The sequence below is a fragment of the Oncorhynchus gorbuscha genome, linkage group LG10, assembly GCF_021184085.1.
Source record: "Oncorhynchus gorbuscha isolate QuinsamMale2020 ecotype Even-year linkage group LG10, OgorEven_v1.0, whole genome shotgun sequence".
NCBI classification, from domain to species: Eukaryota; Metazoa; Chordata; class Actinopteri; order Salmoniformes; family Salmonidae; genus Oncorhynchus; species Oncorhynchus gorbuscha.
In genome coordinates this window covers 69,457,139-69,484,422 of record NC_060182.1, presented here as the reverse complement: position 1 = coordinate 69,484,422, position 27,284 = coordinate 69,457,139, and the positions used below count along the sequence as shown (strand labels likewise).

At 42.7% G+C, this 27,284-nt stretch overlaps 1 protein-coding gene across 4 annotated transcripts in view; it reads right to left on the bottom strand.

Annotated features, from left to right (window-relative positions):
* The window catches only part of LOC124046440 (regulator of G-protein signaling 6-like), a 59,142-nt gene extending 40,784 nt beyond the window's left edge, over positions 1–18,358 (bottom strand). The window contains exons 1-2 of one of the 4 annotated variants that reach the window (XM_046366800.1): positions 18,006–18,358; positions 15,491–15,603 (exon numbers count right to left, since the gene is read on the bottom strand). In XM_046366800.1, the coding sequence (XP_046222756.1) occupies positions 15,491–15,577 (87 nt within the window). In that variant the 5' untranslated portion in view covers positions 15,578–15,603; positions 18,006–18,358. The other 3 variants (XM_046366804.1, XM_046366802.1, XM_046366801.1) reach the window with 3 other exon arrangements.
* Between the last annotated feature and the right edge of the window lie 8,926 nt (positions 18,359–27,284).

The window sequence follows — 27,284 nt, the reverse complement described above, 5'->3', positions numbered from 1 at the left end:
GTATCCTGTGTTTGGCCCTCCAGAGTGTTACTAGAACATTCCCAAATTAAGAAAGTAGGATGCTGCTCTGACAACAGGGAGACAAATTGAAAAAGTCTGTTCTGAGAGAGCCAAGGAGCCTCACCAGTGCATCACTTGGGGAAATGCCCACTGGCTCCCTCAGTGACATACAGATACTATTAGGAACCCACTCTGCTGTTGGAGAGCAACATGAACCCACCAGGATCAATGTAGCAATGTGCAAAGTGTGCTTTATATGGGAAAGGAATCAGCAACTTATTTTCTGAGAACCCCCCTACTTCAATGAGAGCTGAACTCAATAATGAGTGTAGAACAGTGTTTTAAAAGCTCATATTTCCTTACAACTTTGACATTCTACCTACTTAGAGCCACAGAGTACTAGAGTCACTAGCATTGCTCCCCTCAAATGAGGTTGTATCTGTCCCCTTCCCGGGGGATGGCTGGCTCCTCGTTCTCCTGACAGACAGAGGGGAAGGTTCAGTGACCTTTGTCACCTTGTCATCCTCTCCCTGCCAGGCCACTTATTATGATCCTCTAATGGCCTTTTAATAACCACATATTAGCCTGGAGGTCTTTGATGGTAGGGAGGCTATTTGATTGAATCAGAGAGTGAAAACAAGTGCTTTATAATGGTATATGTTACATGCAGCAGGTTACAGCCGCCGCCTCCCTCTAACACAGCCCTGTTGCCTGTCTGTGATCGGGGGGGATGTTCTAATGATGGAATAAATTAGCAATGTGGTTTGGAAGATATATTTCAGTATTAATATATATCTATCTTTCCAGCCCAGCCTCACATCCAATTCGTGCATATATGTACAAAATGTATTTCAGCAGATTGTGCGTTTTTGTGCATTTTTGTTTGGTTCAATTCGTTCGAAAATACACACATTTATGTGCTACTTAATTTGGGCAAAAAGAGACGAATTTAACCAGTAGGCACACAAGCCTTTGCAACAACCATATACGCGACTATACCTTACCCTAACCTTAACCTTAACCATTCTACTAACTATACCTAACCCTAACTCCAACTGGACCTAAACCAAACCCCCACCCTACGGACAGACAACTCTTTAACCCAAACAATGGGTCAATCTACAAGTGGGCAACCATTGAGCCCACAACTTTGGCCGGCTACGCGCATATGTGTGGAGTGCACCCCATCCCTTCCCCCCTCCGGTTTCCACTTCCACGTGTCAGAGATGGAAGTGGATCAACCGACTCAAAACTAGAAACCAAACTCCAGGGTTGCACTATGCTTTCCACATCCGTTGACAAGCGGACCTAGACATCATGACCACACCACTGGACACATGGCAACCAACCGAGGACCAAACCTGCATAAGGTGGGCAACTCAAGGGATTTTGCTGATCCTACGAGTTTAAGAACAAAAATTAAATATAAACTATCGCGTCTATATGGTTGTTGAAAAGACTTGTGTGTAGCCTACTGGTTAAATTAGTGTCTTTTCACACGAATTAAGAAGCACATAAATTTGTGTCTTTTCTCACGAATTAAGCCAGAAAAACGCACAAAAACGCACGAAATTTGCTGAAATGCATTTTGTACATATATGCACGAATTGATTGTGAGACTGTGTTGATCTTTCATTACTATCCAGGCCCCACTCAGTGTTGAACAGTATGATTGTCTTAGCAGATAGCAGTCCCTATCCAGTGCTGACTAGGGCCAGCAGCACAGCAGCAACCAAACAATTAACTGTATAGTAACTTATGAATCTTTTATCATTTTACTTCAGGGGAGAATAAAAACAAACAATCTATCATGTCAGTGGAGGTGGATTTTGCTACTAGAGCAATACACCCCCTGCATTATTGAAGACCTAACCCACTGAGACATGAGCCACGCTTTGTGATCTAATATCCTGCCACTATATTTCAAAAGGAAGTGAAATGTCATTTTTGTATTTTTCTATCTGCTAGTCGTATCTGAGCGTGGCAGCTGCTTGTAATTCAGTGAGTTACTGTGCAGGCAAAATGCTCGGCCATACCTGCCTCAGGACCCAATTATCTTGTAATTTTCCTTCTAAAAAGGCCCCTGCTTCAGGCCATATTCCAGGAAAGGAATTGGGATCTTTCTCTCCAAAACACAGATAAGCTATTAATGCACCAAGAATTAAGGACACGAAAGAGAGAAAAAGGCAAAACATGTGACTGTGAAATGTGAAATGTCAAAGACTCCCAGAGCAGTAGTGTTTGCTGATGTTCCTGTCAGACTGTGGAAATGAGGCCTGTATTTCTGGGAGTCAGTTTTCATGGTAGAGAAAACTCATCCCCTAAATGCCATATCGGAGTAATGTTGGGTAGCTGTTACCGAAACCAGAGTGAGCTGAGATGATAGAATTTCATTTCTGTAGAGATTCAAAATCTCCTAATGTTGTGCATACTTCTTATTATGCAACAATATTTAGATGGATCATTTTGCATGTTACGTTTTAGTCATTTAGTAGACGTTCTTTCCAGAGCTATTAGTGCATTAATCTCAAGATAGCTGGAGATCTCCAGACAACATCCCAATCGTAGTGAGTACATTTTCCCTCAATTAAGTACTTATCAGCAAAGTCAGTGCTAGAAGACAAGTGCCATTTCTTTTTTAGGGGTTGAGTATAGCCTGAGGGTAAGGAAGGGCCCTTCCCCCTTGAAGATGATGTGTGCTTCGACTGAAAGCCAATGGAGTGTGCGGACGAGCTGGGTGACATAGGAGAACATGACGGCGGGCTGCGGTGTTCTGGGTAAGTTGCAGGGGTTTAAGCGGGGAGCCCAGCCAACAGAGAGTTGCAGCAGTCAAGACGGGGGACGACAAGTGCCTGAATTAGGTCCTTTGTGAGGAAAGGTTGTACTCTATGGATGTTGTAGAGTATGAGCTTCCAGGAGCGAGTCACTGCTTTGACATTTGCAGAGAACGACAGGGTCACGCCAAGGTTCTTTGCACTCTGGGAGGGGGACACGGTGGAGTTGTCAACTGTGATGGAGAGGTCTTGGAGCGGACCTGTCTTCCCGGGGAGGAAAAACAGCTCTGTTTGTTTGAGGTTGAGCTTGCATCCTGCTGTACACAAGCTCACAGGGGGTTGCGGCCATTTAATTCTAAAAACAGCTTTTCTGTCATCTGGGCACAGAAAACAGTACCTTTTGTAGTCTCTTCATGTTACGTTGCCATTTAGCTCCAGATCAAACTAGTCTAGCCAGTGGTTTTCAGCAAACAGAAGACGTTGGGCATATCACAAAATGTGTCCCAGATTTTTCACCTTAGTACCTTAGCTGAATCATATTATTCTTTAACCAACATCAAATAATTGTCTAATTTACACAGTTCTTCTAACACAGTGCTGTTCTGGTGGTGCTGCGAACTCAACATCCAGCAGTCTTTCAGGGAAAGCTTACAGCGCTGTTCTGTTCTGGAGATGCTTTTCCCTCCACTCCCAAAGTGAATAAGTATGTGACAGCATCGCAGAAGCAATTAGGTCTTTAGGGGATTAGCAAAGTACAAAAAAGCCATGTAAAGCAAGCAACAATTGAACACACAGTTGTGCTATCAAAGGTTGCTCAGTGAAAAATATACATATGTTTATAAATGTGCATTTGTTGGTAACTCCATTTCTGGCATGGCATAAGAACATGGGAATAACCATTTTAGCTTCTTCTCGTGTTTCAGTCTGACTTCAGCAGAGCCCTAACTCTTCTCTGTTCTGGGCCGTATTGATTCACATGATTATTGTGTGCTTAAAAGCTGTAGGGCTCTTTTTCCTCCTTCCCTCTGACCTTATGAAGACTAATATCCACTTTAAGTTAATGTAGGCTCAAATTCAGGGCTTTGTGCATTTCAGTCTTAGAAAATGAGCCCTGTACCAGGTAGAGGTAAGCAGTTTTGAGCCATTGTGGGTTTACTGAATTATTTCACCTCTGATAGATTCTGTACTTAGTTCCCACTGTAATATCTTCGTCTATATATCATGTAATAGGTCATCAGTCAAAATGAGATAATGCCTTCTATGTTCCACAGTCTTTACCTCCCTCCAGGAGATTGGCATTGCCTGCATTTTCCCTTTGTAGGGAATTTCGTTGCACTGTGGAATAAATGTGGTGAGGCATTTGAGATGAATATTCTGACCACAGCCTTTTGAGTTATAGACAGACAAATAAGAGTGAGATTCTGTACACATTAGTCCTTGGTGGTTAGTTGAGGTCTGTGTAAAGACTCTCTCTGTTGAGGTTGACAGCAATTTTCAAGACAGAGAGAAACAGCGTGAGAGAGAGAGAAACAATGTGAGAGACAGAGAGAGGGAGACAGCTAGAGAAAGAGAAAGAGAAAGAGAAGAGAGAGAGAGAGAGAGAGAGAGAGAGAGAGAGAGAGAGAGAGAGAGAGAGAGAGAGAGAGAGAGAGAGACATGATCGTGTGGTTTCTAACACTCACATAAATGCCAGATAGTTGAACTTTCTTCACTTGAAAATCTCCATTTACCTTTGTCTGCCTACATGACACTGAGGACAAGACTTAATATTAAAATATTCAAGCTGGTTATGTATATTCTATTTGCTGCAGGTGGTTGTTATACAACTGTAGTCAATCCACTCTGACCTTATACCTTGTCTTAGCAACATAGATCAGGTATGGTAATATTGTTTTCTGGGACGATAGCTTAAAAAGGGATACATGATTGAGAACATTCTAATCACCAGGCCAGGTTGTACTTCTTCCTGCTTGCCTTTTCCGCCATTGAGCTGTGGCTTTCTGACAATGAGAAACACAAGAAGCTAAACCACGCAGAACGGTTCCAATTGGGTGAGCTGTCAGTGAATCCTGGCGGGTAATCAGCTATTCTGATGCAGGTCCATGAACCCAGGCCAATAGTCTGGCCCTCTGAGGGCTCTCCAGGAAGACGAGTTGGCTGTGGTGATTAACATTTGCGGCGGGTGACTCATCCATGCTTCGCCCACATCAGACAGACAATTACAGAGACCCTCCGACACTCCAGGAACACCACAGTCCATCCTTACCTTACAGACCAATGTTATCCTGACCTGATGACTTGTTCTATATGCTACAAGGAGATTATTCAAATGCTATGTTGAAGAAAACTAATCTGCATGCCTCAGATCGTCATCAAAACAGACATGAAAGGAGAGCAGATGGTGATATGTTAAGTTGCTGAAAGTGTTTTACATGATCAACACAATATTTCCACAATGTTATTCTGTGACACTAGTGAAACACAGCAATATTAAGTTTGAACGCTTGGCCCACACTGGCTTACTGTCAGATGTAAAAAGCAGCCATCCACTGTTATGCTTGACCCAACATTAAGTGTGTGACTATATTCTCTCATTGTTTATCTGTGATCTCACATTCTTCCTCAAGCATCTCTGCCCTATGGCTTTGAGGAGACAGCATGAGTAGCCTGCAGTCCCCGGCATCACTGGCTACGAGCACAACACAGAAACAGCATACAGTGTGAAAATCTACTGGAGCATTTAGCAAAAACACTGTTTCTTAGACCACGACCTCCAGAGGTTTGAATGTGCCTGTATTGAAGTCGGTGCTGCATTGGAAGCAGAAAGGCTCCACTAACAGAAAGGCTCCATTAGAAGAGCCTAATATTGACTGGTAGAATACAGTAGAATATGTTTAACTGTGGCAGGTTCACTGAGCCTCACGTTTCTCTACTTCCCTGAGATAAGGTCAAATAGCCACAGACTCTAGTGCATCTAGTGCAGGGCTTCCCAAGCTCAGTCCTGGGCACACCAGGGGGGGGGGGGGGGGGGCAGGACCGAAACCTGATCTAATGGACGGTGCAACTCTCCAGTCCAGAGCTTCATTCAGTGTGTCAACAGCACCACAGGCCCACAGAGAGGCCTGCCAATCACATGCCTAACTGTCAGACCAGAGAGGATCCGGTCCTTTCACCCAGGCAGGTCATGGAGAAATGACGAGAGCAGCTGTTCTGTTTACACGTCACACACTAAAGGACAGGGATTTCAAATCAAAGATTTCAGAGCCTGCCTGATCATTGATTTGATTGCATTTCAACTGGTTTTAATATCATTGAAAGACAAATCATTTTCAATTCTATCCCTGTGGGGTGGAGGTTGTCATACCCAATTGCTGGGGATATCTACTGTAAGATGGTATTTAAGACATGTTCCATTTACGCTACTCTGGAGTTCCAAGCTGTATTGCCACCTGCGGTGGGTGAGGCGCGACCTAGGGGGGTTGTGGGGCATGCAGCAGTTGGGGCAGCGTGGTGCCTGATTCCTCCCTTGACGTGTAGTACCAGTACAGATGGAGAGAGAGCAGAGAGAGAATCCTCACTGAGAAGATGTCCCCTAGCTAGCTGGAAAAAAGCCCTTAATTTCTTCACAGTGTTTTCCCTATTTAGTGGTGAATAATCCCTTTAACGAAATACATACTGCAAATGATACAATACAAATGTTGTTTTAGCAAAACTCCAGGATTTTTTGGGGATATCTGCATAATTACAATTTGGATGGGTAAAATAATTCTCAAAAAGTCCATTACAGTCTAAAGAGAGGGAGCGTTAGTGTTGTGTGACAGTTTGAGATAGCCTTTATAATACAACAATATCAAAACTGAAATACGCAGACAGTTTGGAGACCAAGCGTGGCCTCAATACACAAGCTTGAGCGCAATCGTATGAGTGACACCATGCCAGCACTTCTGAAATGCCTTGCCTTGGCACCAGTGGACACGCTTGTAAAACCATTCATGCTTGATAAAGTAGCGGTATGCCTCATGCCCAGCACTACAGTTGACAACCAGTGTGTCCATTTGGACCGTGTTATCTAAAGTGCGTACAGGAACCGTGAAGAGGAGCCAGTGGACACCATGATGGGGAGAGTCTTATGAGATATACTGAGTACTAAGATATCCTCCACTATCCTCCCCTATCCCAGAGGCACCTAAGGGTGAGTGGAGAGTGATTCATGGTCAGTCCAATTTGTAAGTCGCTCTGGATAAGAGCGTCTGCTAAATGACTTAAATGTAAATGTAAATGTAGTGCAGGCAGACAGGCCTCCATCCTCAGACCTGCTCCAGTGTAGAGCATGCCTGCCTCTGTCTCTGGCCTTCTCTTACTCACAGCTGGGGGTAACAAATAAATCATCCCTAACGGAGCCAAGTCCTTCCTGTGGTGAGATAATGGATGTGGGGCGGGGGGGTAAGGTGAGGTGAGGGCTGCTCTATAATGTCTCCTGTTCATCTGTGAGTAGAAGCTGTCGCTGAGAGAGAGAGAGAGAGAGAGAGAGAGAGAGAGAGAGAGAGAGAGAGAGAGAGAGAGAGAGAGAGAGAGAGAGAGAGAGAGAGAGAGAGAGAGAGAGAGAGAGAGAGAGAGAGAGAACAGTATGCTAGCTGGTTCCGTGATTCGAGCCATTCATTCTGCTGTGTAATAGGTTGTAAAACATGTATTCTCATGTGCATTGAACTGTAATAACCTTTAGGTCTCAGAGGGCTGGTAAAACGTAACAGCTGGTTAAAATATTAGTAGCATTACTTGACTGTGACTATTATATCAGTTGGAGTATACTTTATATTTAAATCTTCTCATCCTAGGGATACAAGCTTAAAGCAGCCTGAATAGTCCATCCACCAAGCAAAAGAGCGTTCACATTTAAAGCTACAATATGTAACTTTTTGGGAGACCTGACCAAATTCATATAGAAATGTGCATTATAGATCTCATTGAAAGGAAGAATAAGAAGTGGTAGATCTGTTATATATGCGCTATTTCTATGCTTCCAGTTCTTAAGTTTCGTTTTGAGTCTTTTACTTTAGGTTTTGTACACCAACTTCAAACAAATGAAAATACAATATTGTTGGTTATGGAAAATATACTTCACAGCAGTTTAGATGATACAATGATTCTCTACACTATACTTGGTTGTTTTGCCACATAAACTGAAATTAGGTGAACTATTAACATTTTTGCAACCAGGAAATGGCAGAGTGGTTTCTGCATAGTGCAGCTTTAAAAGAGCTGTATTTTTAAAATTACACACAGTGTACTTTGTGTTGTGTTGGAACAATAACTTTAGGCAGGGTGCTGAAATTGACTCATCAACTAGGCCTCTGCGGGACTCATTTAAGTGTTAGTCCCTCAAGATCAATATTAACACTAACAATTGTTCAAGAAACATCTGTATGGACGTTTATAAGACCATGCAGAGCACAGCTATACACTCACACTTCAGGTACAAATGGGGTACAAATGGGGTACAAATGGGGTAACAAACATGAAACACAGAACCAACACTTGATTCTCTTTAGGCAGAGAGAAAGCATCCCATGAGTCCCCGGACAACACTAGTTGTGTATACAGCAAGCCACTGCCACAGAGAAGAACCCAGAGTTAGAGCAGAGTCACAGAATAATGAGGGGGGGAGACACATTTGTCCTGGGGACTGGAGATCTCACTTGTCTATTAATAGTCTATTAATAATTGCATTTTCCAGCACAGCAGAGATCCTTGTCACAGGCTGGTTTTCACACAGCTCCCGCCACTTGCATTAATTTGTCCTCCATGTATTGCCTTAAACATGCCAGACAAAGCAAGACAAAACACACACCACGGGTAGGGGCCATTAAGCAGGACAGGTGTGTGTGTACGTGTGTACGTGTGTGTGCATGCATTACATATTGAGCTCTCTCACAGAGGTCTTGCAGCAATAAGGTGTGCCACAGTTATGGCATTGTTTTGCTTCAACAATTCCTCTCTGAGAGAAAACTACATTGAACAATTCAACAATAAGCCCAAGGAGGTGTGGTATATGGCCAATATACCACGGCTATGCGCTGTTCTTAAGCACAACACAACGCAGAGTGCCAGGACACAGCCCTTAGCTGTGGTATATTGGCCATATACCACAACCCCCTGAGGTGCCTTAATATTATTCTACTGGTTACCAATGTAATTAGAGCAGTAAAAATACATGTTTTATCAGACCAGTGGTATACCACGGCTGTCAGCCAATCAGCATTCAGGGCTTGAACCTCCCAGTTTATAAGTCACAATACAGCGCTGCCAAGACTAGACAGGATAAGCATTCTTCACTTTCTGTGTAGTCAGGCTATCTGTAATGGGTAAATTCACAGTCAGTTTTGTCTAACTGCACATCCAGGTTAATATTATTGCAATTCGCTCTCAACAAAAGAAAGTCTTAGACACGGCCCTGAAGTCAATACATAGTCCTACCAATTACAGCTTCACAGCTACAGAGACTGGGGTGAAAACTCTGCATGATGTTTTCATACCGTACCATCAGTGGGCTATACTGTGACTGGCCGTTGTTCTTTGCATTAGGATAATGCATTTCTTCCGGCTGAAGTGTGACCAGGCCTAGGGGACGACGGCAGCAGAGCATATTGATAACCATCTGGTCCTCCCTCAACACCATCTCACACTGACTACACCAGGCTGCCTGCCCAGAGGGCCATTCAAATGCAGAGCAGCTGGGCTAGAGTACACCGCCACCTCAGCCTCAACACTGCATCACACATCACATACCCAGCATCACACATACCTCAGCATCACACATACTCAGCATCACACACACATAGAATCAAAGATACAGAGGAATTAGAGATATGAAGCATTGGACATACAGAAAGTCAGTGATAGAAAGGAGTCTGTGGTGTTGTACCACCATCAGAAACACAGAAATTCAGAGATCTTGTCTCTTTGATTGAAAGAAATCACTCATGTCTGTCTGTCTAGTCTGCGAGACTCTTGAGATATCTTTAGCATCTCAGACTGCCTCTGCTACTCTATCATAGCTTCGCTTTCACTTTCTCACGGGTACATGTTTTCTTTTTTTGTCAACGTACTGCTTCAGTGTCATTCATTAAAAAAAGGTCATTCATTGCTGCTGCTCGAATGGACTTCTTCTCTTCTCTCACTTCCTTGGCTTCTCTCTCAAGAATCTCAAGCGGGTCTAGACTCCTTCTTGTTTTACATTTATATACACAGGGCATTAAGATGTCTGCTCTGTAACAATACAAATGCATTTGAGTTCATAATATGCATGACACATTGCAAAGATACGATGCATATTATGCATAAAACTGACTAAATGTAATCATCTTTGTATGGGGTATGATGGTAATTAGCTACTTACTCTATGGCAATTGGCTCAACTTACCAGAGGGCAAACATTTGGACTATATTATCCCACACAACTACCAGGATACACTTACATTCTAGGTTAAGAACCTCATATTGCAGCTTATAGAGACCCCAACTGATGTATAAAACACTCAAAGTTATCTACTTTGATTTAGATACAAGTATCTTGAAACCTACAACACATTAGATTCATTTGACTTGGTGAAAATCATTTTTTGGGACCTAACTTGCTTACTGCTTTTTCCATGTGGTTTCTTCCTTCACAGACTCCATTCTAAATGTTGTGTATGGTTTCTTCCTTCACAGACTCCATTCTAAATGTTGTGTATGGTTTCTTCCTTCACAGACTCCATTCTAAATGTTGTGTATGGTTTCTTCCTTCACAGACTCCATTCTAAATGTTGTGTATGGTTTCTTCCTTCACAGACTCCATTCTAAATGTTGTGTATGGTTTCTTCCTTCACAGACTCCATTCTAAATGTTGTGTATGGTTTCTTCCTTCACAGACTCCATTCTAAAGGTTGTGTATGGTTTCTTCCTTCACAGACCCCATTATAAATGTTTTGTATGGTTTCTTCCTTCACAGACCCCATTATAAATGTTGTGTATGGTTTCTTCCTTCACAGACCCCATTATAAATGTTTTGTATGGTTTCTTCCTTCACAGACCCCATTATAAATGTTGTGTATGGTTTCTTCCTTCACAGACTCCATTCTAAATGTTGTGTATGGTTTCTTCCTTCACAGACCCCATTATAAATGTTGTGTATGGTTTCTTCCTTCACAGACTCCATTATAAATGTTGTGTATGGTTTCCATATATACTGTACAGTGCTTTCATAAAGTGTTCACACCCCTTGACTTTTTCCACATTTTGTTGTATTACAAAGTGGGATTAAAATTGATTTAATTGTCATTGATTGTCATTGATTTGTCAATGATCCACAAAAATACTCAAAGTGGAAGAACACTTTTTTGTAAAACAATTTTTTTTTGTAAAAATATATACAGTACCAGTCAAAAGTTTAGACACATCTACCCATTCAAGGATTTTTCTTTATTTTTACTATTTTCAACATTGTAGAATAATAGTGAAGACATCAACACTATGAAATAACACATACAGAATAATGTAATAATCAAAGTGTTAAACAAATCAAAATATATTTAATATTTTAGATTCTTCAAAGTAGCCACACTTTGCCTTGATGACAGCTTTGCACACTCTTGGCATTCTCTCAACCAGCTTCACCTGGAATGATTTCCCAACAGTCTTGAAGGAGTTCCCAAATATGCTGAGCACTTGTTGGTTGCTTTTCGTGCAACTCATCCCAAACCATCTCAATTGGGTTGAGGAGTCGGGTGATTGTGGAGGCCAGGTCATCTGATGCAGTACTCCATCACTCTTCTGCTTGGTCAAACAGCCCTTACATAGCCTGGAGGTGTGTTGGATCATTGTCCTGTTGAAAAACAAATGATAGTCCCACTAAGCGCAAACCAGAATCACTGCAGAATGCTGTGGTAGCCATGCTAGTTAAGTGTGCCTTGAATTCTAAATAAATAACTGACAGTGTAACCAGCAAAGCACCCCCACACCATCACATCTCCTCCTCCATGCTTCACGGTGAGAACCACACATGCAGAGATCATCCGTTCACCTACTCTGCGTCTCACTAAGACACGGTGGTTAGAACCAAAAATCGCAAATTTGGACACATCAGACCAAAGGACAGATTTCCAGGGATCTAATGTCCATTGCTTGTGTTTCTTGGCCCAAGCAAGTCTCTTCTTATTATTGGTGTCCTTTAGTAGTGGTTTCTTTGCAGAAATTTGACCATTAAGGCCTGATTCATGCAGTCTCCTCTGAACAGTTGATGTTGAGATGTGTCTGTTACTTAAACTCTGTGAAGCATTTATTAGGGCTGCAATTTCTGAGGCTGATAACTCTAATGAACTTATCTTCTACAGCAGCGGTAACTCTGGGTCTTCCTTACCTGTGGCGGTCCTCATGAGAGACAGTTTCATCATAGCGCTTGATGGTTTTTGCGACTGCACTTGAATAAACTTTAAAAGTTCTTGACATTGTCCAGATTGACTGACCTTTCATGTCTTAAAATAATGATGGACTGTCGTTTCTCTTTGCTTATTTGAGCTGTTCTTGTCATAATATGGACTTGGTCTTTTACCAAATAGGGCTATTTTCTGTATACCAACCCTTCCTTGTCACAACACAGCTTAAACTAATTAAGAAGGAAAGAAATTCCACAAATTAACGTTTAACAAGTCACAAATGTTAATTGAAATGCATTCCCGGCGATTACTTCATGAAGCTGGTTGAGAGAATGCCAATAGTTTGCAAAGCTGTCATCAAGGCAAAGGTTGGCTACTTTGAAGAATATCAAATATCAAATATTTTTTTTTGGTTACTACATGATTCCATGTGTTACTTCATCATTTTGATGTCTTCAGTATTATTCTACAATATAAAATAAAGAAAAACCCTGGAATGGGTAGGTGTGTCCAAACTTTTGACTGGTACTGTATATATTAAAAATATAACATGAATATATCTTGATTAGATAAGTATTCAATCCCATGAGTCAGTGTCTACTCACCTTTGGCAGTGATTACAGCTGTAAATCTTTCTGGGTAAGTCTCTAAGAACACTTTCCCATTATTCTTTACAGAATTCTTCAAACTCTGTCAAATTGTTTGTTGATCATTGCTAGACAACCATTGTAAGGTTTTGCCTTATATTTTCAAGCAGATTTAAGTCAAAACTTTAACGCAGCCTTGGTAAGCAACTCCAGTGTAGTTTTGGCCTTGTGTTTTAGGTTATTGTCCTGCTGAAAAGTTAATTCTTATCCCAGTGTCTGGTAGAAAGCAGACTGAACCAGGTTTTCCTCTAGGAGTTTGCCTGTGCTTATCGCCATTCCATGTATTTTTTATCCTGAAAAACTCCACAGTCCTTAACCATTACAAGCATACCCATAACAAGATGCAGCCACCACTATGTTTAAACACATGTTTTATTCTGTACAGGCTTCCTTCTTTTCACTCCGTCAATTAGGTTAGTATTGTGGAGTAACTACAATGTTTTTTGATCCAACCTCAGTTTTCTCCCACAACAGACATTAAACTCTAAATGTTTTAAAGTCTCACCATGATCAAAGGGATAATCAAGTTCATGCAACTTCTTAAGTGACTTGTTAAGCAAATGTTTACTCCTGAACTGTTTGCCACCATGGCCTATTTATTGCCTTAACTCCCCTAGCATACCTCATTTGCACACACTGTATATAGACTTTTCTCTTGAATTACTGAATGTATGTTTGTTTATTCCATGTGTAACTCTGTGTTGTTGTTTGTGTTGCACTGCTTTGCTTTATCTTGGCCAGGTTGCAGTTGTAAATGAGAACTTGTTCTCAACTGGCCAACCTGGTTAAATAAAGGTGAAATTAAAAAATAACAAAGGGTTTGAATACTTATCGACTCAAGATATTTCAACTTTTCAATTTTTGTTAATATGTACAAAATTTGAAAAACATAATTCCACTTTGACATTATTGGGTATTGTGTGTAGACCACTGACATAAAACTAATTTGAATCCATTTTAAATGCAGGCAGTACGACAACAAAATGTGGAAAGAGTCAAGAGGTGTGAATACTTTTTGAAGGCACTTCAAGTAATATCCCTGTAAATCTGCTAATCCACAATAATCATCTGACTACTGTTGTTGTTGTTGGTGATTAAAACATGAATATTCCTGTTCAACCAAAGCAGCAGGACTTGTGTAGCATAAGCTACCCGTCAGAACATAATGCTTCAAGTCGTAGAAGGGATGGAGGAATTCCGTTTTAAAACGCTTACAGTGTCCACAGTAACATATAATCAATGGCACAGCCCGGGTGGTGTTCCACAACACGACAGCCCCTTACAAAGCATGTAAGATCCTGGAAAAACAACTTTCAATAACACATTCAAAAGCATTTCCATGTACACTCACAAAGTACATTTCTATAGCATCAGTGGGCAATAGGACACCTGTTATCAGAGCAGAATGCCTGCAGCTCAAAGGGAGCTGAATAAGGAGCATGAAAAATACATTCATACAAACATGTGATTACTGAGGCCCTCATCGGGAAGCACTGGCAGCCCTCAAGGCCAGGCAGCAATTTAGTGTCTGAATCAGAATACATCAGCCAGGAACAATCAGAGGCTGGAAAAGCCATCTGCAATCTATGGAGGGTGAATATTTATGAGAGTGAAGTGTGTCAGACAGCTACAGATTGTGGACCTTAATATGAGCTAGTTTGATACAGCTGGAAAATAAGCCTGCAGCAACAGGACATGTGAATTGTGTAGATTATAAATAATGGGCATTTTTTTACGGTTTGATCCCAAGTTATTACATTTCAAAGTGGAAATTACAAACTTCAGAAGTCTTTTTAAACCCCAAATACACTACAAGGTATGTCCTACATTGTAGGAAAGTTCTCCTGCAATATGGTGATCAAATTAAGATCCCACATCTGTAGATGCCGTACTCTAGGAGCTAAAGATGTCTCCATTTGCTTCAATCTTCATTTGATTGTGTCGTCTCTGACATGTAGAGCCACTGTCCAACATCTCTGTAAGGCGTGTGACCACATTAAACCAGCTAATGTTCTGACTGCTCATTCAGGTGGATAGGAGAAGTGGAGGCTTGAGGGCTAAGTGGTCATTCTAGGAACTGTATTTCAGCACTGAACAAGGCACAGGATCATGTCAACTCTTCATTATCATCAGAATCATGCTCGGAGAACTTCAATCAGCGAAAAATGTTTTCTTGAACCATGTCATCATCCATCCCCTACTGGCTCCACTTTTATCAAATGATTTGTTTATCTCTCCCCCCTATTACATAGTCATTAGCAAAAATGACAAAAAAATAACAGAATGGAATTGGATCTGTCAACTCTTTGCTTTAGGTTTTCCATCATCAGCACATTGGGACAGGTTTTTTGAATGGGCCCACAGAGAAAGGGCTTAGAACATGTTCCATTACCTGTCATTGGATGTGGCTCTTCCTGTCATATTTATATGGTTCAGACATTGACATTTAGCTGTTCTAGACACTGGGAGAGAGAGGTGTCAGGAACCACTGTGAGATTCATCACTGTACCAATCTGCATCAGAAACAGGCAAATGATATCGCTCCATGTCTTCAATGGATACCTACATTGGGTGCTTACTTATAGAGTCCGTGCCTTCTTGTAAATTATAAAATTGTCCTATACCATGTTATATGGGCTGTCAGAGAAACACATACCTTTCTATAAACTATCATGTTGGGAGAGTCCTCAGGATCTGTTGTCCCCACACCCTGTTGTCCCAGGTCTCTGGTTGCCTCCGCCATGCCTGCTGTGTCCTAGGCTCAGGAGGCTGCATGGGCATAAAGAGACAGGAAGCAGAGGGGAGGACCAACATCACTGTCAAAAACTATTCATCATACTGTATATAGTCATTTATTCAGGTTGCCCAAATAGACCATTTTTGATAGTTCCTCACAGCAATGCTTTCACTTGGTTCAGATATATTTGAAGAGTTTCATTCCAAAACACTGTATATCCATTTTCAGAAATGTTGGTACATTAGCTTTTGTTTTACAGAGAAACAAGTAGTACTGCTAGGTTTTACACAGTCAAATGTAACAAATAACCACATTTTTACAAATAAATATTAAAATCATACATTATATATATTTGTTTTTATATAATTCAATACAGTCATATGAGATCTGTATGTAAAACTTTTGACATTTTTTTCATTGACAACAGCTCTCAAAATACAGCCCGGTACAAAGCCTTGGCAGTAATGCAGCACAGTGAAGTGAAAATGAACTAGCTAACTAAGCCAAGAAAAATGTCAAGCCTGTAAGTCCAAGTGGCAGAATTCCCTTGCAACAATAATATATATTCGGGCATTGCATAGCCTTCCACTGATTAGCTATAGATACTCAATGGTGTTCAGGACATTAATGAGTCAGAAACTGTAAATAGGAAAGATAATAGGTAGATAGTGTGGTAGATAGTGTGTTGTGCATATCAGCGCTGACTTTGCTGATAACTGCTTTATTGAGGAAAAAGAGGAAAAATGTTCTTATTACGACTGTGATATGTAGTTGTCTCACCTAGCTGTCTTAAGATGAATGCACTTTAAGTCGTTCTGGATAAGAACATCTGCTAAATGACTAAAATGTAAATGTAGGTGATGTGCAATAAGCATATCGCTGAATACACTGGCCCACTATAGTTAAAACCTTGACCATTTGCACGGCTAAGACACCATTAGCCACACAGTGCGCTTCACCTTAGATCAAACTTGCCAGTCCTGTGTACTCTCATGATGTAAGGATTAAAATTCTACCGTAAGCGATTATACATGACCTCCATTCAATATCCATCCCACTACAGCTCTCTCGCTCTCTCGCTCTCTCACTCTCTCCCTCTCTCCCTCTCTCCCTCTCTCCCTCTCTCCCCCCTACCTCCCTACGGGATGATTCATTCTGTTTAACTAATGATTTTCATAACTTCACAAGGCTACAATCGTATCCACCTCCAGTTGAGTTGTAGTGTGCATCAGATTGGTATAAGCATTTGTAATCATCCATCAGGCAGCAAAAAAGAGAGGATTACATAATTTGACACATTCATAATTTTGGAGTAGCCCTACATAGAACAGACAGAGAGGATAAAGCTTCCAGGAACAGTTTTATATATATATAAAGCCTTATCATACGCCTGACTGGGCTTTTCATTTGAATAACTATTTGTGTTCCACTACCGGAAAGTCTCATAGGTTATTGTGGTTTATCTGAAGGGAGGATACACTGTGTGTAAGAAAACACTACATTCTGAAACAGCAGGGCGCATGCTTTACAAAATGACATGAAATTAAATGTTCATGCAGGGCATGAATCAGTAAAACAACATTTTGTCTGAGAGCAGCCACTGGTGAGTGAGTTTCAGTGCAATTACATAATTGTGTCTTGAAGTGTGGCCACTTGCTGCATTGTAATCCACAACAAACAGACTATAATGGCGAGAGAATCGGATTGAGATTGAATACCTTCAATAGGCGACTAGCTGCACAGCACTTGACACGCAAGTTTGTGTTGAGTATCTCATAGTAATGATTTCAACTGTTGAGCGCACAAAGATCATTATGCTATGGAGGCAGGAGGCAGTAATCATGCACATGATGGTACTATCAAGCCCCTTCTGATCCAGTGTTGTTATTGCCACCATGATGATGGATAGAGGAGCTGTCTGCAGCCCACATTGATTAGCAGAAAGTCTAAGTAACCAGGAGTTCATAAACTAAGTTAACATCATATCATTTTGTCAATTTCTCCTACCATTTGACATTCTGTATGAATTATATGACACCTACAAGCATGCAAATCTAACCTCACAGAACACCAGTCCCTTAGATGTCTGTGTTAGAGTTAACCAGATGGAACACAGGCACTGACATACAGACACTGACATCTCCATGCTCACAGACAGAGACAGCCCCAGAACCACAACAAGCAGATCAGCACACCGCTGGATAATATATCAAATAACTCCTGCATTCCCTCAAAAACAAACCGATTAACAAACCATTGACACTCACCATCTAATCCTATAGCCTCAACAGGAGACTCTGAGCTGTGGGGAAGAGTTGATGTACAACAGGCACAAAACAGACATGCAGTTCATCATGCACAGCCAATCCCCCTCACCAGCCTGCCAATACAATGCTCCTGACATCTCCCAACTAATGAAGCATTCATTCATTACCTTAGCAACAAAATAATGCCTTGTCCACTGCTCCCTGTTTTGCTGTCCTTATCAACAAGCAGCAGACAGGTTCATGATATAATTGGCGGGGGGTGAAAAAAAAAAAAGAGTGGATGAAAGCAGTGGAGCCACGAGAGAGAGAGAGCAGCTGGTTGGTCACTGCAGTATTCCTCTATTCCTCCTCTTCTCCAGTCGTCTGCCTGCCATGGGAGGGAGCACGGAGTGGAGCGGAGCAGTCAGAGGGATCCTCGCCTCGAAAGTGTGCTCCTCTCTTCCTGTGTGTGTGTGTGTGTGTCTGTGTGTGTGAGGGAGAGAGAATTAGAGAGGCAGATCGAGTTGGGAAAGGGGGAGGGACGGAGGAAGAGAAGATGAAGTGAAAAAGAGATGGAGGAGAGAAAGACAGAGAAAAGAGAAAGCCTGAGTGAGAGAATGGTTGAGAGAGAAGAGATGAGATGGAGTGAGAGAGCTTTGGATGCTGGGGAGCAGAGAGAGCGGTATACACTGCAGCAGCGCCCACTGATGCTGAAAATAAGAATCATTCCATTAAGAGGACACTGAAATTGTAATAAAGGCCAAGTTACACTTTGACTGTACAGAGTGAATGTGAAATAAGCTCTTAGTGTAACAGGATTCTTCTGTTGAAGGAGAGGCGGACCAAAACGCAGCATGGTTATTGTGATACATCTTTAATGAAGATGATAAATGAACAATATACAAAAACAAGAAACATGAAAAACCAAAAACAACCCTATCTGGTGTAACAAACACAAAGACAGGAACAATCACCCACAAACCCTAACACCAAACAGGCTACCTAAATATGGTTCCCAATCAGAGACAATGACTAACACCTGCCTCTGATTGAGAACCATATCAGGCCAAACACAGAAACAGACAAACTAGACACACAACATAGAATGCCCACTCAGATCACACCCTGACCAAACAAAACATACAAACATACAAAACAAACTATGGTCAGGGTGTGACGGTACCCAAAAGTACGGACTCCGTCCGCAAAACCTGAACCTATTGGGGAGGGTCTGGGTGGGCATCTGTCCCCAGGTGGCGGCTCTGGTGCTGGACGTGGCCCCCACTTCACCATAGTCTTAGTCCCATATTGTCCGCTTCCGTGGCCTCCTAACCACGGCGACCCTTCTAAATGACCCCACTGGACAGAGGGGCAGCTCGGGACAGAGGGGCAGCTCCGTACTGGCTGACGACTCTGGCAGATCCTGGCTGACTGGCGGCTCTGGCAGATCCTGGCTGACTGGCGGCTCTGGCAAATCCTGGCTGACTGGTGGCACTGGCTGCTCCATGCTGACTGGCGGCTCTGGCTGCTCCATGCAGACTGGCGGCTCTGGCTGCTCCATGCAGACTGGCGGCTCTGGCTGCTCCATGCAGACTGGCGGCTCTGGCTGCTCCATGCAGACTGGCGGCTCTGGCTGCTCCATGCAGACTGGCGGCTCTGGCTGCTCCATGCAGACTGGCGGCTCTGGCTGCTCCATGCAGACTGGCGGCTCTGGCTCCATGCAGACTGGCAGCTCTGGCAGCTCCATGCAGACTGGCGGCTCTGGCTGCTCCATGCAGACTGGCGGCTCTGGCTGCTCCATGCAGACTGGCGGCTCTGGCAGCTCCATGCAGACTGGCAGCTCCATGCAGACTGGCAGCTCTGGCAGCTCCATGCAGACTGGCAGCTCTGGCAGCTCCATGCAGACTGGCAGCTGCCAGACACACAACATAGAATGCCCACTCAGATCACACCCTGACCAAACAAAACATAGAAACATACAAAGCAAACTATGGTCAGGGTGTGACACTTAGAGGAATAGAGATGGAGACATAATGGAGAGAATTAAATGTATAGGTTGTTAATCCACATTTTCATTAACATTTAATTGAAAGCCCATATTCTATACAAGACCGCACATAAATGAATGTACAAGTCAAAGGTTACCGGTTTTTAAACGGTCTGATCTAAGACTTCAGCCACTTAATGAACTGACATGTATCCTGCACTGTAGTTATTCTCAAATTTTCATCAACATGCTATCAAAACATATTCCAATTGAAAATGTGCTTGTCCAGGATGGCAAAAGACTGCCCTCCATCCCACCCCATCCCCCTCTCTCACACTCTCTTCTCCTCTCTCCAGGACCATTCGTGTTTAAATAGCGAACCAAAACAGTCAAAGCTTTTTTTAAATCCTATAAATTAGATCCAAAAGTCCCCCGTGGAATATTCTCACAGAAATACATTGCATGGCCAATTTATGAATGCACGCACACACACACACACACACACACACACACACACACACACACACACACACACACACACACACACACACACACACACACACACACACACACACACACACACACACACACACACACACACACACACACAAATACTTTTCACAGAAGCAGTTAACATATATGAATACAAACAGTACTTGTATTGCAGCTTTTATCCCTACTCCATGTGTGTGTGTGTGTGTGTGTGTGTGTGTGTGTGTGTGTTGTGTGTGTGTGTGTGTGTGTGTGTGTGTGTGTGTGTGTGTGTGTGTGTGTGTGTGTGTGTGTGTGTGTGTGCCCACCCCCATCTCTTTCAGCACACTGGACAGCATGTTCTAGGCTGGGTTTGGTGGTCTACTCTAATTCTGCCTGTCGTTCCTCTCTAACTATCACGACACATGGCGAGACCCAGATGCAGACACAGGAGGCAGATGGTTTGAGTTCTGGTATTTATTATAATCCAAGGGATAGACAAAAGGCAGGTCGGGGACAGGCAAGCGTTCATAGCCAGGGCAGAGTCCAAAATGGTACAGGGCGGCAGGCAGGCTCGAGGTCAGGGGCAGGCTGAGGGGTCAGGCAGGAGGGCTCAGAGTCAGGACAGGCAAAGGTCAAAACCAGGAGGATGAGAAAAGGAGAGACTGGGGAAAACCAGGAGCTGAGTGAAAACTGCTGGTTGACTTGGCAAAGAAGACAAACTGGCACAGACAGGCCAGAAAACACAGGTATAAATACCCAGGGGATAAGTGGGGAAGATGGGCGACACCTGGAGGAGACAAGCACAAGGACAGGTGAAACAGATCAGGGTGTGACATTAACACCTTCCCTTTGTAGCCAAGAACTCCATATGCTGACTGAAACCAACGACACATCTGAACTCTGAAACATAAAGCATACATTCTGCTTCTATCAGATAAACTTCCGTCAAAGAGAGCATTTCTACTTTAGATACAATTCAGATCATCAGAAAGAAATCTGAATGTGTGAAAACAAGCTCACAGACACAAGCAAACCAGGTCAGGTAATCAGTGCTGTTGTATGCTGGGGAAATAGTAATGTCAGACTGCAAGTGGCATGCCTATTATTAACTGTAGAAGGAAAAGCAAACCCAGAGGGCTTACATTGCACATTCTCATATAGTACTGGTAACCAAGTACTATTACCACTACCAACCCCGTTGTGGCTGAGATGAAATGACAATAACCTTAATTAACCTTTGTGACCAGCTGGCAAGTGTCTTCACTGACATTATCAACCTCTCCTTGACCCAGTCTGTAATAACTACATGTTTCAAGCAGACCACCATAGTCCCTGTGCCCAATAACCCCAAGGAAAGCTGTCTAAATTACTATCGCTCCTTAGCACTCACGTCTGTAGCCATGAAATGTTTTGAAAGGCTGGTCATGGCTCACATCAACACCATCATCCCAGACACCCTGGACCCACACCAATTCCCATACCGCCCCAACAGATCCACAGGTGATGCAATCTCTATTGCACTCCACACTGCCCTTTCCCATATGGACAAGAGGAACACCTATGTGAGAATACTTGCTGCTCAATGACTACAGCTCAACACCATAGTGCCTTCATCACTCAACTAAGGACTCTGGTACTGAACACCTCCCTCTCCAATTAGATCCTGGACTTCCTGCTGGGCCGCCCCCAGGTGGTGAGGGTAGGCAACAACACAGTCGCCATGCTGACCCATGCTCAACACGGGGGCCCCTCAGGGGTGCTTAGTCCCCTCCTGTACTTCCTGTTCACCCAGGACTTCGTGGCCAAGCACGACTCAAACACCATCATTACGTTTGGTGACGACACAATGGTGGTAGGCCTGATCACCAAAGACGATAAAACAGCTGTTAGCCAGCCTGCTAGTTTAGTGGAGTCTGCCACTAGCTCAGTCAGTGTAGTCAGCTCAGATATCCCCATTGAGACCGTGTCTGTGCCTCGAGGTCGGGCAAAACTAACATGGCGTTTTTCGTCTCAGCAATCTCACTGGAATAAGACCTCCTCCATTCCTGTCATTATTGAAAGAGATTGTGATATCTCACATCTCAAAATAGGGCTACTTAATGTTAATCCCTCACTTCCAAGGCAGGTATAGTCAATGAAATAATCACTGATCATAATCTTGATGTGATTGGCCTGACTGAAACATGGTTTAAGCCTGATGAATTTACTGTGTTAAATGAGGCCTCACCTCCTGATTACACTAGTGACCATATCCCCGCGCATCCCGCAAAGGCGGAGGTGTTGCTAACATTCACGATAGCAAATTTCAATTTACAAAAAAGAAAACGACTGCGTTTTCATCTTTTGAGCTTCTATTCATGTAATCTATGCAGCCTACTCAATCCCTTTTTATAGCTACTGTTTACAGGCCTCCTGGGCCATATACAGCATTCCTCACTGAGTTCCCCGAATTCCTATCAGACCTTATAGTCATGGAATATAATATTCATATTTTTGGTGACTTTAATATTCACATGGAAAAGTCCACAGACCCACTCCAAAAGGCTTTCGGACCCATCATCGACTCAGTGGGTTTTGTCCAACATGTCTCCAGACCTACTCACTGCCACAGGACCTAGTTTTGTCCCGTGGAATACATGTTGTGGATCTTAATGTTTTTCCTCATAATCCTGGACTATCAGACCACCATTTTATTATGTTTGCAATCACAACAAATAATCTGCTCAGACCCCAACCAAGGGTCATCAAAAGCCGTGCTATAAATTCTCAGACAATCGAAAGATTCCTAGATGCCCAGACTCCCTCCGCTTACCCAAGGATGTCAGAGTACAAAATCAGTTAACCACCTAACTGAGGAACTTAATTTAACCTGGAGTAAATCCCTAGATGCAGTCGCACCCCTAAAAACAAAAAACATTCATAAGAAACTAGCTCTCTGGTATACAGAAAATTGGAACGGAAATGGCGTCACACCAAACTGGAAGTCTTCCGACTAGCTTGGAAAGACAGTAACGTGCAGTACCGAAGAGCCCTCACTGCTGCTCAATCATCCTATTTTTCCAACTTCATTGATGAAAATAAGAAAAATCCAAAACAATCCAACATTTTTGTTAATGTCGCAAAGGTAACTAAAAAGCAACATTCCCCATGAGAGGATGGCTTTCACTTCAGCAGTGATGAATTCATGAACTTCTTTGACGAAAAGATCATGATCATTAGAAAGCAAATTACGGACTCCTCTTTAAATCGGTGTATTCCCCCAAAGCTCTGTTGTCCTGAGTCTGCAGAACACTGCCAGGACCTAGGATCAAGGGAGACACAAGTTTTTTAATACTATATCTCTTGACACATTGATGAGATAATCATCTAAACCTTCAAGCTGCATACTGGAACCTATTCCAACTAAACTACTGAAAGCGCAGATTCCTGTGCTTGGCTCTCCTATGGTGAACATAATAAATGGCTCTCTATCCACCGGATGTGTACCAAACTCACTAAAAGTGGCAGTAATAAATCCTCTCCTGAAAAAGCCAAACATTGACCCAGAAAATATAAAAAACTATCGGCCTATATTGAATCTTCCATTCCTCTCAAAAATGTTCCAAAAAGCTGTGGCGCAGCAACTCACTGCCTTCCTGAAGACAAACAATGAATACAAAATGCTTCAGTCTGGTTTTAGACCCCATCATAGCACTGAGACTGCACTTGTGAAGTTGGTAAATGACCTGGCATCAGACCGAGGCTCTGCATCTGTCCTCGTGCTCCTAGACCTTAGTGCTGCTTTTGATACCACCGATCACCACATTCTTTTGGAGAGATTGGAAACCCAAATTGGTAAACATGGACAAGTTCCTGCCTGGTTTAGATCTTATCTGTCGGAAGGATATCAGTTTGTCTCTGTAGATGGTTTGTCCTCTGACAAATCGTACATTTTGGTGTTCCTCAAGGCTACGTTTTAGGATCACTACTGTTTTCACTATATGTTTTACCTCTTGGTGATGTCATTCGGAAACATAATGTTAACTTTCTCTGCTATGCAGACAACACACAGCTGCACATTTCAATGAAACATGGTGAAGCCCTAAAATTGCTCTACCTGGGAACCTGTGTTTCAGACATAAGGAAGTGGAATGCGGCAAATGTTCTACTTTAAACTCGGACAAAACAGAGATGCTAGTTCTACGTCCCAAGAAACAAAGAGATCTTCTGTTGAATCTGACAATTAAACTTGATGGTTGTAAAGTCGTCTCAAATAAAACTGTGAAGGACCTCGGCATTACTCTGAACCCTGATCTCTCTTTTGATGAACATATCAAGACTGCGTAACATTGCAACATTGCAAAAATCAGAAACTTTCTGTCCAAAAATGCTGCAGAAAAATTAACCCATGCTTTTTTCACTTGTAGGTTAGACTACTGCAATGCTCTACTTTCCGGCTACGCTGATAAAGCACTAAATAAACTTCTGTTAGTGCTAAACACAGCTACTAGAATCTTGACTAGAACCAAAAAATGTGATCATATTACTCCAGTGCTAGCCTCTCTACACTGGCTTCCTGTTAAGGCTAGAGCTGATTTCAAGGTTTTACTGCTAACCTACAAAGCATTACATGGGCTTGCTCCTACCTATCTTTCCGATTTGGTCCTGCCGTACATACCTACATGTATGCTACAGTCACAAGACGCAGGCCTCCTTACTGTCCCTAGAATTTCTAAGCAAACAGCTGGAGGCAGGGCTTTCTCCTATAGAGCTAAATTCTTATGGAGTGATCTGCCTATCCATGTGAGAGACGCAGACTCGGTCTCGACCTTTAAGTCTTTATTGAAGACTCATCTCTTCAGTAGGTCCTATGATTGAGTGTAGTCTGGCCCAGGAGTGTGAAGGTAAACGGAAAGGCACTGGAGCAACGAACCACCCTTGCTGTCTCTGCCTGCCCGGTTCCTCTCTCTCCACTGGGATTCTCTGCCTCAAACCCTATTACAGGGGCTGCGTCACTGGTGCTCTTCCATGCCATCCTTAGGAGGGGTGTGCCACTTGAGTGGGTTGAGTCACTGACGTGATCTTCTTGGCAAAGTGGGTGGGGTTATATCCTGCCTGTTTGGCCCTGTCCAGGGGTATCGTCAGACGGGGCCATAGTGTCTGTCTCAGCCTCCAGTATTTATGCTGCAATAGTTTGTGTTGGGGGCTAGGGTCAGTCTTTTATATCTGGAGTATTTCTCCTTTCTTATCCGGTGTCCTGAGTGAATTTAAATATGCTCTCTCTAATTCTCTCTCTCTCTCAGAGGACCTGAGCCCTAGGACCATGCCTCAGGACTACCTGGCCTGATGACTCATTGCTGTCCCCAGTCCACCTGGTTGTGCTGCTGCTCCAGTTTCAACTGTTCTGCCTGCAGCTATGGAACCCTGACCTGTTCACCGGAAGTGCTACCTTGTCCCAGGCCTGCTGTTTTCAACTATCTGGAGACAGCAGGAGCGGTAGAGATACTCTGAGTGATCGGCTATGAAAAGCCAACTGACATTTACTCCTGAGGCGCTGACCTGTTGCACCCGCTACAACCACTGTGATTATTATTATTTGACCCTGCTGGTCATCTATGAACATTTGAACATCTTGGCCATGTTCTGTTATAATCTCCACCCAACACAGCCAGAAGAGGACTGGCCACCCCTCATAGCCTGGTTCCTCTCTAGGTTTCTTCCTAGGTTCCAGCCTTTCTAGGGAGTTTTTCCTAGCCACCGTGCTTCTACACCTGCATTGCTTGATGTTTGGGGTTTTAGGCTGGGTTTCTGTACAACACTTTGTGACATCAGCTGATGTAAGAAGGGCTTTATAAATGCATTTGATTGAAATTTGATTGAATGGGAGAATCTCCCCAAATACAGGTGTACCAAACTTGTGGCTTCATACCCCATGTATTCGCTGCCAAAGGTGCTTCAACAAAGTACTAATTAAAGGGTCTGAATACTTATGTAAATGTGATATTTCATTTGTATTTAAAAAAACATTTTTTTGCTTTATCATTATGGGGTATTATGTGTAGATGAGGGGAAAAACTATTCAATTAATTCTAACATAAGGCTGTAAAGTAACAAAATGTGGAAAAAGTCAAGGGGTCTGAATACTTTCTGAAGGCACTGTACATCAGTCAAATGTACCATTAAGACGGGCTAGGCTCGTGCATCATTTAATTAACATGATAAAAAGATCTCCAGCGAAATCCATCTGTTTCAGCTAGATATATTTGTTTTTGTATGGGCTTCGTTTCACGAAAACATCTATAGCATCCGGTTTGGCCTACAATATACTCTGTGGAAAGGGGAGACTCTCACGAACACAATGGTGTACTCCTCTTTGTTCTACGACCCCCTACGACTCATCTGAAGGGAACCCAGTACCGGTAAAAGAAATGAATGGAAGTAGTTTTGTGCCCCCCAAAACAAGGGTTAGATATGTGTTAAACAATATATAAATAATTCCTGAGCTTTCTTATATCTCTTCGGTATACGACAGACACTTAAAAACCTTATTCCTTATGATTTATGTTTTGACTGTCTGTTTTGCCATGAATGCTTATTCAATGTGTTTCTATGGGCTATAGCAGTAAAGGCCAAACAGTTCTTCATTTGTGAAATATGACGTCCCCAAACTCTTCTGCTCCTCTCTGGACTCGCTGCGTTAATCAACAGGATCAGTAAACTGGGACTGGTTCTGATCTGTGTACAGTACAGCGTGTTCTAAATCATGTCCTAGGACCTAGAGAGAACATCTGGGGAAGTCAACAACTCTGAACTCAGCAGGGAGAACATTTTTCTCCAGTAGATTCACAAATGGAAAAATATGGTCCCTTTAGTTTTTTCCCCCTTGTATCTAATCTTCATTTATCCAGGTTAATCTCAATGAGAAATAGGTTTCTTGCATGAAAAACCTGGTTCAATATTAAAACTATCAGTATCACAAATGACTTCCCTGTATAAAACTCCTGAGGCTGCCACTGGACTGCCAAGT